The following is an 11,980-nucleotide window of genomic DNA, read 5'->3' on the forward strand; positions in this document are numbered from 1 at the left end:
TTCACACATTAAATATATTCAAAACCTTATCGAAAATCCCACGAAGGAAAAAGGAATCAACCTGCCCTTCTCTCCATTTCTTTTTTCCAAGTTGAGACCACGTGTTGGACGATGCGTAACAGTTGTAAATAATAATTATAATGAAAAGGAGAAAATGGAAGACTTAAGACCGCATGAATGAGGGTCGTAGGTCTAGAGAGATCATACGTGAATCCCACCAAAGCAAATACGTCACACACTCCCTCTCGCAATAAATGAAAATGATTTGTATAAACAATTTCTTATCAAGACCGCATGAATACATTACATGAGGGTCGTAGGTCTAGAGAGATCATACGTGAATCCCACCAAAGCAAATAGGTCACACCCTCCCTCCTCTCGAAATAAATGAAAATGATTTGTATAAACAATTTCTTATTAAAATAAAATAAAAAGTAAATTCCATATAAACAATATAATAAATTATTTTTTATTTATAAATCTCATTTTTTTATAAAAATAAAAAATATATATATATTTTACCTATTTAAAACTTATACCCCACAAATGACATCACAAATGTCAAATAATGACAAAATATTAGGTCCCTTTTGATTTAAAAAAGGTCTTATCTCTTTTTATCATTATAACTTTTTTAAATTATTATATAAAATATAATAAATAATTTCACTTTTTTAAATTTTAAAATAATAATAATATTAAAAAATAATATTTTATTTAATTTTTATATTTTATTTAAAAAAAATTCATCATATCTTATCTTTAAATTTAAATCAACTATAAATCAATAAATAAAATGGGTCATTGACCATGTCCGTTAGAAAAACAAAAAAAAGAAGCCTGACCTTCGATCAAATCTCTAAACACTTGGCCCTATCACTGTCAACCCACATCCTGTCCGAGTCAATGCCTCTCTTTCATTGGTCTCTTCGTTTGATTTTTCAAAACCACCGTTCTATTATATTATCAGGCCACCGGATAGTCTCTTCTCACGTGAGACGAATAATGGTACAGGTTTTAAGAGTTGTAAGTAAAGTTATTTTTAAATATATTTTTATATATTTTATTGATATAATTAATTGATCTAATTATTTTATATTAAAAAAATACTATAATCAATCATATTAAAAAAATATATAAAAAAATATCCAAAAATTACTGCATATAAATATATAAATTTTAAATTTATAAAAATCTTAATTTTATCATGAAAAAGTAAAATTTTTACATTTTTTTATGGTTGGATCTACATTTTTTAAATAATTGTACGACGCTTATATATTTAAGATTTGTATACATCATTTCTTTTACGTAATATGATATCCAGCTTAAAACGTTTAACCCTTTTTTTTTTCCTAAATTAATTCAAAAAAGTTTCTTTCATAATTTCAAAATTTTAAGGGTCTATTTCGAAATAATGTATATATCTATTTTTTTTTTTAAAAGGTAGTAACCTAAGAAAAATGATGACGTGTCATATAATTGCCATGCTATAGCCAAATACAAAAGGACATGTTATATATACACACAGTCAGCTTTTAAAAACTAAAAAAAATACACGATTAACATGCCATGTTAATATAAAATATTTAAAAATAGAAAACCTATTAAAAATGCAATAAAATGGAAAAGATAGAAAATAAAAACACATAAAAGATGAAAAATTAGAAATAGAAGAACAACTAAAATTAGAATATTTTGCTTTAAAAATAGGTTATAATCTCAATTTCAATTTTAGTTTATTTTATTTTGGTTTTATTGTGTTCTAAATATTTTTCTTTTTTTTTAAGTTTTTTTTTTTTTTTTTTAAAAAAATCTCTAAGAATTTTGGTTTATAGTAGTCTAGAGTTCTTCATTAATCATTAGTGATCTTCATTACTAATATCAAAGATCTTTGTCTCAGTCTTTCAGTATGAGGAATCGATCGGTTTGGAAAAAATAAAATAAAATAAAATAAATTGTAATCTTTTCTTTTTCTTAATATTTTAATAATTTTCTCAAAGTAACAACACATTTATTTTAATTTACATAAAACTTAAAACTGTTAATCTCTGCAAATGATTGATTTTAGGAGATTTTTCTGCAAAATATTTTCCCACTTACGTAACAGAAACGACTCTAGACTGCTGTTAAGGTTCTCTCCCTCTCCTTCCTTGGATGGAAAAGCTCCAACACTTGAAAAACGCAGGTTTTTTTTTTTTTTAATTTTTTTAAAATAATAATTACAGTTATAAGTACTAAAGTAATATTTAAAAATAAATAAATATAAAATTTATATAAAAAATTAATTTTTTAATAATAAATTTCACTTATTTTAAAATAACTTTATAAGACTAATATACTATATACAGAATTAGGGGTGAAATGCTAATTTTAAAGTAACCGTTACTTGCCTTCCAAGTTTTCGTTTTGTTTCATATTAATTTTTTATGTTATTTTTTTTTCTTTTATTTTGGGATTACCTGACGTTCACTGTATAGTTAACGAATCGTCAAATGTTTTGAGCCTTTCCAACTAATAACAGAAATGACTGTTTGTTTTTTGGTGTATATATATTCAGGACAACCTGTCAACTTTTCTCTCTGTGAATCCTAGTTTTTCTGAGGGTTTCTGCTTGCTGTCTTTCCGCGAATTCTTTGGGGGGTTTTTGCGCGTAGTTGACTTTGTGGGACTTCATTTTCAGGAGGCTGTACCGTTTGGTGCTCAATTCTGGTGAGTTTCGTAAACCCCTGGTGGCAATTCTAGGGGGTTCTTTGAATTGGGTTCCGCAGGATTTATAGGTAATTCGAGCTCATCGGAGCCTGGCGCTGTGTTTCCGATGGTTTAAGAAAGAGGGTTGTATTGGGGTCTTGTTTTGTTTGGATTTGATTCTGTGGTATGGGAAAAAGCAAGGTTCTTGTTTTCATTATCGGTGAAACTCGAGGGGGGGTTTTAAAGTAGAGGGTTTTGAAAATAAATCCTAGTTCTTTGTATTCAAAAAGACAATAGAGAATTCCTTTTTTTTCTTCTTCTTCTTTCGTTTTCTTTTGTTTCTGGGGAGTTCGTGGATTCTAAGTTTTGAAAGAGGGGAAATTAACTAAGGTTTGAGGTTGAGGAATTGGGAAACTATGATGGATGATGCTTTGTCTGGTTCGAATTCGCTGCCTCCGTTCCTTACAAAAACGTACGAGATGGTGGATGATCCCTCCACTGATTTAACCGTGTCGTGGAGCCAGAGCAATAAGAGCTTTGTCGTGTGGAATCCGCCTGATTTTGCGAGGGATCTGCTGCCGAGGTTCTTTAAGCACAACAACTTCTCCAGCTTCATCAGACAGCTGAATACATATGTAAGCCATTCCGTTTTATCAGCGTCTGTCTGAAGTAGTCATTTCTTTCCCTTATTAATTTGTTGGTTTGATCTTCTTTGCTTCGATTTAGCTGAAATATATTGTGTAATGACAGGGTTTTAGGAAGGTTGATCCGGACCAATGGGAATTTGCGAATGACGACTTTATAAGAGGTCAGCCACACCTTTTAAAAAACATACACAGACGAAAACCTGTCCATAGCCATTCAATGCAGAATCTGCAAGGACAAGGAAGTGCATCTCCTTTAAGCGAACCGGAAAGACAGAGCATGAACGAGGAGATTGAGAGGCTTAAACGCGAGAGAGATTGGCTTCTTTTGGAGTTACGGAGGCACGATGAGGAGCGGCGTGGATTTGAGCTGCAAATCCAGCTATCGAAGGAGCGTTTGCAGCAAGTAGAGCAGCGGCAGCAAAATTTGATGTCATCTGTGGCTGGATTCTTGCGGAAACCAGGACTTGCCTTGAATCTCGTGACACAATTGGAAAATCACGAGAGAAAGAGAAGATTGCCAAGAGCAAGTTGCTTCTATGATGGAGCCAGCGTTGAAGATAATGAGATGGGGACTTCCCAAAGCGTCCTTAGAGAAAGTGGGGCGAGTACTTCTGATTCGACATCGAACATGGAGCCGTTTGAGCACTTGGAGTCATTGCTGTTATTTTGGGAGAATATTGTGCATGATATTGATCAAACTTCCGCAAAACTTAATTTGAAAGGGGAATTGGATGAATCTCTAAGTTATGATGAGAGCCCGGCTATATCTTGCTTACAGCTTAATGTTGACCGTCGGCCTAAATCTCCTAGAATTGACATGAACTCTGAACCTGCTACAGCTGTTGCTCCAGAGTCCATTGAGCCTGTTGCCTTTAAAGGACAAGCAGCTGGGAATGCTGCTACCATGCCCACTGGGGTCAATGATGTTTTCTGGGAACAGTTTTTGACTGAGAATCCTGGTTCAACCGATGCACAGGAGATTCGGTCAGAGAGAAAGGAATTGATGGCAGAAAGAATGAAACCAAATCTGGCAATCCTGGCAAATTTTAGTGGATGATAAACAATGACCTTGCAGAGCAGATGGGAAATCTTACTCCAGCAGAGAGAACTTGATAGCTTTTCCGGCTTTTGATGCCCCAGTGGCACACATGTAATAAATTTAGGTATGTAATGGTTTACTGGTTGTAAATAAGTTCCCTTTTTTTAATGATGTTTTTATTTACCGTATTCAATTCTCACAGCTTATGGAGATTTTTTCAATTCAGATTAGCATTAACATTAATTTTAGCATGCTTCCAAATATCTTGTTGATGAGCAATCTAAATTTTATTGATGAAAACAAAAGGCATGTCTCATGTACATGGGATGTATACAAAGGAGACACCTACAGGATTATCAAGAGATACAAGAAAATCATGGACACTCATTACCATAAAATCTAACGCATTTACCCAAAGGAACAGTGCTGAAGAAGACTTTATCTTTATATTTGTCCATTGATCACTCGCAATCTTCAAAACTCCTTTAGTTCCTTTCTCTCCAAATGCACCACAATAAGCATATGAGAGCCATACTCCATATTGCAGCAATTTGTGGACTGCCATGTGAATTCCTCTAGTTCTCTACAGAGTCTATTGAGCTTCTAGGCATCACCCAAGTTAACCCAAACAGGTAATCCCATAGCCCCCTGGCTACTTTGCAGTGTAGTAGCATATGATCTACACTTTTTCTGTTCTTTTTACACCTACAGCACCAATCTAACACAATTTTCCTGTTTTCTTAGGTTATGTAAGGTAAGGATCTTACCTAAAGAAACTGCCCAACCAAATAAAGCTATTATGGAAGGCACTTTTGTTTTAAAATATTATTCAAAAGAAATGAATTGCTATCTCGAATGGTGAGGGTTTGACTAAAGGAATTTGCCCTTTTTAGAAGGGCATCAAAGGGCCTTTACCCTCGTCTGCCTCTCCAACTCTCACTTTTGTAGAATACAATAGATTAAAGAACTTTGTAAAGGCTTCGACTTCCCAATCTTGGGCTACTCCAGAAAAAATTGACATTCTATTGAGGGAAGCCACTGGAAATTTCTATAAGACCGGCTATTGAGGCTTCTTGTTGCCCTGCAATCCCATACAATTCTGGAAAAGCTTCCTTGAGAAACCTATCTCCACATTATAAATCATGCCAAAATTTGATTTTTGACCCACCACCCAACTTTTAATTATATTTGAAGAGCATCTATGTCACTCTACAATGCGTGCATAAAACTACACACCTTGATGGTAATCTTGACATAGTGTTGCACGCTCAGCGTTCTACAATTTGACTAATAAAACTTGATCCTGCCCATATGAAAACATTAATTTGTTTCCTCTCAACTGTTATTGAGATAAAATAATATTACAAATTTAAAATTGTCACCACAAGTTTATTTGAACTTGACTAAACTTTCCTTAATATCTAGTGATAATATGCAAATAGATTATTAGAACCTGTTCAAGTTTTTTGAAAAATAACCATCAGCTATGGAATTTAGCGTATTACATTGAGCATGCTTGGAGTATTACTGCTGTTGCTAGTATGGTGACCCTTCTACCCTAGTTTTGTACTTGATCTAGAAAGTTTGCAACTTGCTTTTTCACTCTTTGGCCCATGATCTAAATCTGAAACAGTTATTTTGGTTGTGGGGCCTTTAGAAGATTATTAATAAATTATTGTACTGGAGTTTAGTTAGGTCTAAGTTGGATGCATGGAAGGTAATGTTGGTATGCTTCAAGATGACTAAGCCAGGGGTGTCAAATTTTGTTATAGAGGATATACACTTTGTGCCTCGTCAGAAGTTTGATTGATGTTACACATGAGATGCATTGATTTTATTCATAGAGTCAGATGTGGGTGTTTATACAAATATATCAATTATAAATTTATAAGAAGGATACTTACACATCTAATGCATGTTTTAGAAGTAGTTGGTATGGTCCCAAATAAACTGACTTTTTTATACACATGGGGATTGATGGAAAATGCAACTTGTCACAACTATATATGGATGAGTTATTTAGCTCTCGGCAGATTTTATGCCTTATTTGTTGTGATTGTTATTATTTGGAAGTGCCTCTGTTTATGCTAAGAGACTGTTGTAGAATTTGTGTATAAAGCTGCAATAGATGTGTACTTTTAATGTATCTGCCTAGTGGTTTGTTTTGTCTATGTCCTGTGTACATCGCCTATGCCAGATGCTTTCATTAGTAAAATTCTTGATTACTTATTAAAAATGTGCCTGCCCGGTGGTTTTGCAAGATATTCAAGTGGTTGGAACTTTAAATGCTGGTACCAGCGTGACCAACATATCGAGTCCCAAATTTATTCATGTGAAATTATCATGTATTGTTGCTTTTTTAACATGGGCTTTTAGTATTTTTGGAGAGCTTCCATTATATTTTGAATTTTTCATTTACAAACCTACATTAGGCAAACCTTGTATACCAACCACTTGTCTATGCAAATTCCCATTTGCAATAGGGAGTTCCATCACTCTTCAGTATCAAATAATCGTAAGTAAGATGGTTGTTAATGTTTCTTTTATGCAGAAATTTGACAATATGAAGCTGCTATAGAACGTGCCATATGGTACTGCTACAAAGCTGGCCCCGCTGCACTATGTTAGTACACTTTGGTACCAGACTTCTTGCATTTGCTGAGCAGTGGATGCTTTCTTCCCCATACAACGTGTGCATAGTGCCTACTTCTCTCCACTTCCAATTCATCATTCGTAGAAAAAGTGATGTCCATCATTGAATTCAACCAAACCCATGCCAACTGAATGGAAACATGAGCATAAAGTTCAAGTTAATCTGTTGATTGTTTGATCAGATGGATGTGAGGAATGTGGGGGAGCTTTACGAAGTTGGATTTTGTGGTTTATAATATGCAATTTAACCAATTGATTTCTTAATTGCATGTGCCAGAGTTGGGGCTTGGGGCCAAAAGATGAATTGATTCAGACTTTTGCTGAAAGATGTACTAAACATCGATGGTTTGCTTTCCTGTTGTGCTTTTTGATATGTATTCTTAACATGGGAGCATTAAGAATCCTCTGAAAGTATTCAGAAATACTTAAGAATGGTTGATCAGCTCAGGCTCGATACACTTAGTAAGGACGAGGACATGAGGTGGATGGTGAAATCAGAGGCTCGAGATTTGTGTGTTTATAACTAACAAAAAAATAATACTTTGAGAATGGATATTGGTATAGAAAAGGTCATTCCACTCTGTTTAGACCCTTCATAACTTGGAGAAATTTTGTTGCCTCATACATCAGTTCATCCAATGGCCTACCAGAATGAAGATGGCAAAAAGATACTAAACAGGCATGTAACTTCAACTCAATACAATTTCATTTTGTATTTCATCTCCACAAATGAATGTTGTAGCTTGAAGTTGCTTACACAGATTATTTCTAAATTCAACATTTATTTATTACATTTTTATGCATTTGATTTGAAGCTAAAACCCAAATCTTGTGCAAACTAGAGACATAATTTTAAAGCAGTAATAGTGTTAACTAATTACAATATGATTACAGGTTCGCCTATCATAGCTAAACAGAATTTAATCATTGCAACAATCTTCACTTTCTATTTCATTACTAAAACAGACCTGGTTCACATCGAACCATACTTGCCGAAACACCTTGATGATGAGATCATGGTATTCATCAGAATTCAATGTCAGGTAATTAGCCAAGAGTTCTTCAAGCTCTTCTGGCCGGCTCATCCTTTTCTCCATAATCATCTCAAGCATTGAATCTCTGAAGTCCTGCTGTGGGTCAAATGAGCATTTCACCATAGCGAAGCTCTCGAACCCTGTTACTTCCTCTGCAGTTCTCTCCTTTGCCTTAGTTTTCATCTTCAGTTTTGATTTCCTGATGTCTTCTAGCGGTTTTATTTTGCATATTTCAACCTTAGAAGGTGTTCTTGGAGAATAAAGTCTGACTTTGGAATACTGCTTTGTTCTTCTTCTCTGTGAGTCCTTGCTTACATGGAGAGATTTCCCCTCTTGGTCACTCTTTGACTTTATCTCTTTAATTTTCATTTCTTTCAACTTCTGCCGCTCTGAACCTAAATTTTCTGCCGGGAGCCTCTTAGTTTCCTTCAATTTATGAGTAGCAAAAACACCATCTTCTGCAGTAGTTCTTAGGCGAGAACTCTGACAATTCAAGGAAGACCCAGGAGAATGTTTTCTGGAGCTAGAATCTACTACTTTGTACTTATCCCTCTTAGTTCTCCAAATTGTTCTTGCAGGTTTCCTTTTCAATGCATCTTTCTCTATTGAATTTGTTGACTTCCATTCTGCTTCATGTGATCCTCTTTCCAATTCCAACACCTTCTCTTCCATCACTTGCCGATTTGGTTTCCTTAATTTCCAACCTTTCTCAATCCTCCTTGGTGTTCTGCATTCCATTCTCTTTTCTCCATAAAGCGCATCCATTTCAAGTGAAAGCTCCACATCTTTGGGCAGTGCTTTCACTCTCCTCAAACCCAAGACCATCTCATTCAGCTTCTTAGCCTCTCTTCCCTTCACTGCAGCACCATTATTTAATCTACAGTTCCTGCAACTCGAAGACAAAACATCAAGCTCATCATCCGATTCATACCACACTGATTTCAAGATCCCTCTATTCTTCTTCTTCCCATTCTCTTCACCAAAAGAAAGTCTCCAAAAAGCAGCAGCAGCAGCAGCATCATCATCAACATCATCCCCACCATAAAACCGACCAGCATTACCACCCCCAGCACACTGCGGTATTGAACCCATCAAAGGAGAATTCTGCAAACCTTTTGGCTTCACTTTTCCGGGTTTCGGTTTAGAGTTGATGGAGATGTGCTTGAACCTGGAAAGCCATGACATGGGAAAGATAGGCTGAGAAGAGGAAGACGATGAAGAAGGAGGAGGTTTCTTTCTTCCACACCCCATAGTACGATGGTGACAACGTGGTTTTCTTTTTTGTATTCACGGAAGTTGTTTGATTTATTAAGGTTATGGAAGAAAAGAGAGTAGGGGATGGTAGTGGAGAGCGACGGTTAGGTTGTAATAAATAGGAACGTGGGTTTCTTATTGCATTTCAGGCCGTATTTTTGTTTTTCGAAAGAAAAACCCGCCCATCTTGTGACCACTATCCCCACCTTTTCCTACTTTATGGTTTCTCCTTTTTTCTTATTTATTATTCTTTGTTATTTATATACATATATATATATATATATAATTCGGTACGTAGGACACATATTTTATATTGTTGATGTGATAAGATTTGATAAATCACGTTAAATCAGTGATATAGATAATATATTCTCATGTCAACTTATGAACAAAATCATATATATATATATATATTAATGTTATGGTAAATATAATTTGTTGGGAAAAGTTTGTTTGCCGCCTGGCATTGATAGCCCTAAATGACTGTTGGTCAAAAATTTTTTTTTTATTTAGTGATTAAGAAAATAATTTTAAGTGTATTGGTATATTTTTTTATTTTATAAAAATATTGAAATAAATTTAAAAAATGTGAAAAGAAAAAAGAAAAAAAATATGCCTAGGCGGGCCCAACAATAAAACGTTTGACGCTTAGCGGCATAGTAACCTGATCCTAGTTTGTTTCTCAAGTAAGTGTCTTTGATTCCACAGGTCTTTAAAACCGCAGTAATTAGACAGTAGCCCACTTTCTAAGTGGGATATCTATTCCTAGGATTTAAAACACTGTAGGGCGGGGACGGCGGGGGAAATTGTCTCCTCAGTGTTGGGGGGTCTTCTTTTTATGAAGAGACTCAGGTTGGTCCTTCTTTTGCTTTTATTGGCTTTGGGTGGTAGATTATGTGACTTTAGCTTTTCCTAGTCAAAAAAGACAGCAAAGTACAGTGGGCCAGTAGCAACTACAACAGTGGGCTGGATTGAACTTTTTGTCTGATCTGAAGTAATGCCAACCATTCCTGACTTAGCCCACCCACCATGACCACTACCAGTTCTCCCTCAGGCCGATTACCATCGTATGTATAAGTCTCAAGGCAGTTGTGGTTCCCACACACCACCACAAATGGCGTATGAGTTTTGCATGAAATGATGCTCTCCCCATTTCAACCAAATTTTGATGAGTCTCACCAATTAATTCTGTTACATACACTCAATTACTCGTCCTTTACATATTTTATTGATGTAGTTGAATTTAATAATTATTTTATATTAAAAAAATTAACGCAGTTAATCATATCGGAAAATACGTAAATAAGTACGTAAAAGTGATTACACATAAAAAAAATTTTAATATAATATTCTCATTGTGTAAAAAGTTTGGTAATTATCTAATTTACAATTTCTTTAAATATGAAATTATTACGTACATTATTTTATTTTGAATAAAATATTTAAAAAATTTAAACATTTTTTAATCGCTTAAAATATTTTGGATTGGCACAAAGTCACACCTCATTTTTAATTGGTTAATAAACTAAGGTGGAATAATTAGCATACATACTTAATTGAAAGTTGGAACCGAATACCCAAAAGTAACAAGCCTATTGGATTATTTCTACAAGGTGAAAGGGAATCACCATACTGATTAAAATTTTGGAATCTGTGATTCTTACCCAACAGTGAAATTGGCGTAATACCACTTAATGATTATTCATTATTTTTTACAACTCAAAGCATTAATGTTGTGAGCATTTACTTTCATTGCAGCTTCAGTTCCTGTTTCATTTCATTAACGTGCCTCATCTGTTCCGATCCATAGTGGAACATATTTCTCAGATTGATTTGAACAAGTCTAGTTTCATCTTGGTGTCCTGGATCTTGATTTGACACTCCTGACTAAGAAACTGCATGCTATTACTGACCCAAGTAGTGTGGAAGAAAGAACTTTCTATCATTCTTGGGAGAGGTTAAACAGATCAAGCATTATGTTTATACAAATGAGCATAGCAAACAATATTAAATCAACACTCTTTGAATATGACACTAAATGATTTTTTAAAACCGTGGAAGAACGTTTCCGTTCAGCAAATATGTCTCTTGCTAGGACATTGATGGTTGAACCTACCACCATGAAATTTGATGGGACATGTGAGATACATGAGCGTATCCTTGAAATGTTCTTAGCAGTGTCACATTCAGAAAGTATTGACTTAATATTGTTTGCTTTAGTCATTTGCATAAACATAAGTTTAATATGTTTGATCTCTCCAAAGAGTGATATAAAGCATTTTCTTCCACATGACTTCAATCAGTAATAGCAGATGGTTTCTCAATTTGGAGTGATAAATCAAGGAGAAACTAGACTTGTTCGGATCAATATGAGAAATTTGTTCTATTAAAAATGGGAATAGATGAAGTATGAAAATGAAGCAAAACAAGAATTGAAACCGTAATAAAAAAATAAATGCTGACAACATTAATGTTTTGAATTGTCAAAAATTAATAAATAATCATTGATAGTACTGCAGCAACTTCATTTTGGATAGGGTGGAAGAAAAAATTGAAGAACCGATTGAACCGACCGGTTGGGTCCCATTCACACCGCGTCGGTTGTGTTGGTCTCAATTGAAAACCGGTTCAATTCCAAATTTCATTATTAAAAAATTGAATTG

General features: G+C 34.5%; 2 protein-coding genes across 3 annotated transcripts; one reads left to right on the top strand and one right to left on the bottom strand.

Annotated features, from left to right (window-relative positions):
• The first annotated feature begins 2,519 nt into the window (after positions 1-2,519).
• LOC122276408 (heat stress transcription factor A-4a-like) lies at positions 2,520-7,850 on the top strand. 2 transcript variants are annotated; one of them, XR_006228841.1, is made up of 3 exons: positions 2,521-3,326; positions 3,442-4,501; positions 6,929-7,850. XR_006228841.1 is itself a non-coding variant. In XM_043086099.1 (2 exons), exons 1-2 carry the CDS (start codon positions 3,108-3,110, stop codon positions 4,393-4,395), a joined length of 1,173 nt encoding a protein of 390 aa, XP_042942033.1. In that variant the 5' UTR covers positions 2,520-3,107; the 3' UTR covers positions 4,396-4,565. The 2 variants fall into 2 exon arrangements, 1 of the variants encoding a protein (XP_042942033.1); XM_043086099.1 differs by lacking the exon at positions 6,929-7,850 and having other exon boundaries at positions 2,520-3,326; positions 3,442-4,565.
• Positions 7,714-9,430, bottom strand: LOC122276407 (transcription repressor OFP5). Its single transcript, XM_043086098.1, has one exon. It carries the CDS (start codon positions 9,312-9,314, stop codon positions 7,950-7,952), a length of 1,365 nt encoding a protein of 454 aa, XP_042942032.1. The 5' UTR covers positions 9,315-9,430; the 3' UTR covers positions 7,714-7,949.
• Positions 9,431-11,980: the final 2,550 nt, after the last annotated feature.

This window comes from Carya illinoinensis, chromosome 9, assembly GCF_018687715.1.
Source record: "Carya illinoinensis cultivar Pawnee chromosome 9, C.illinoinensisPawnee_v1, whole genome shotgun sequence".
Taxonomy (NCBI): domain Eukaryota; kingdom Viridiplantae; phylum Streptophyta; class Magnoliopsida; order Fagales; family Juglandaceae; genus Carya; species Carya illinoinensis.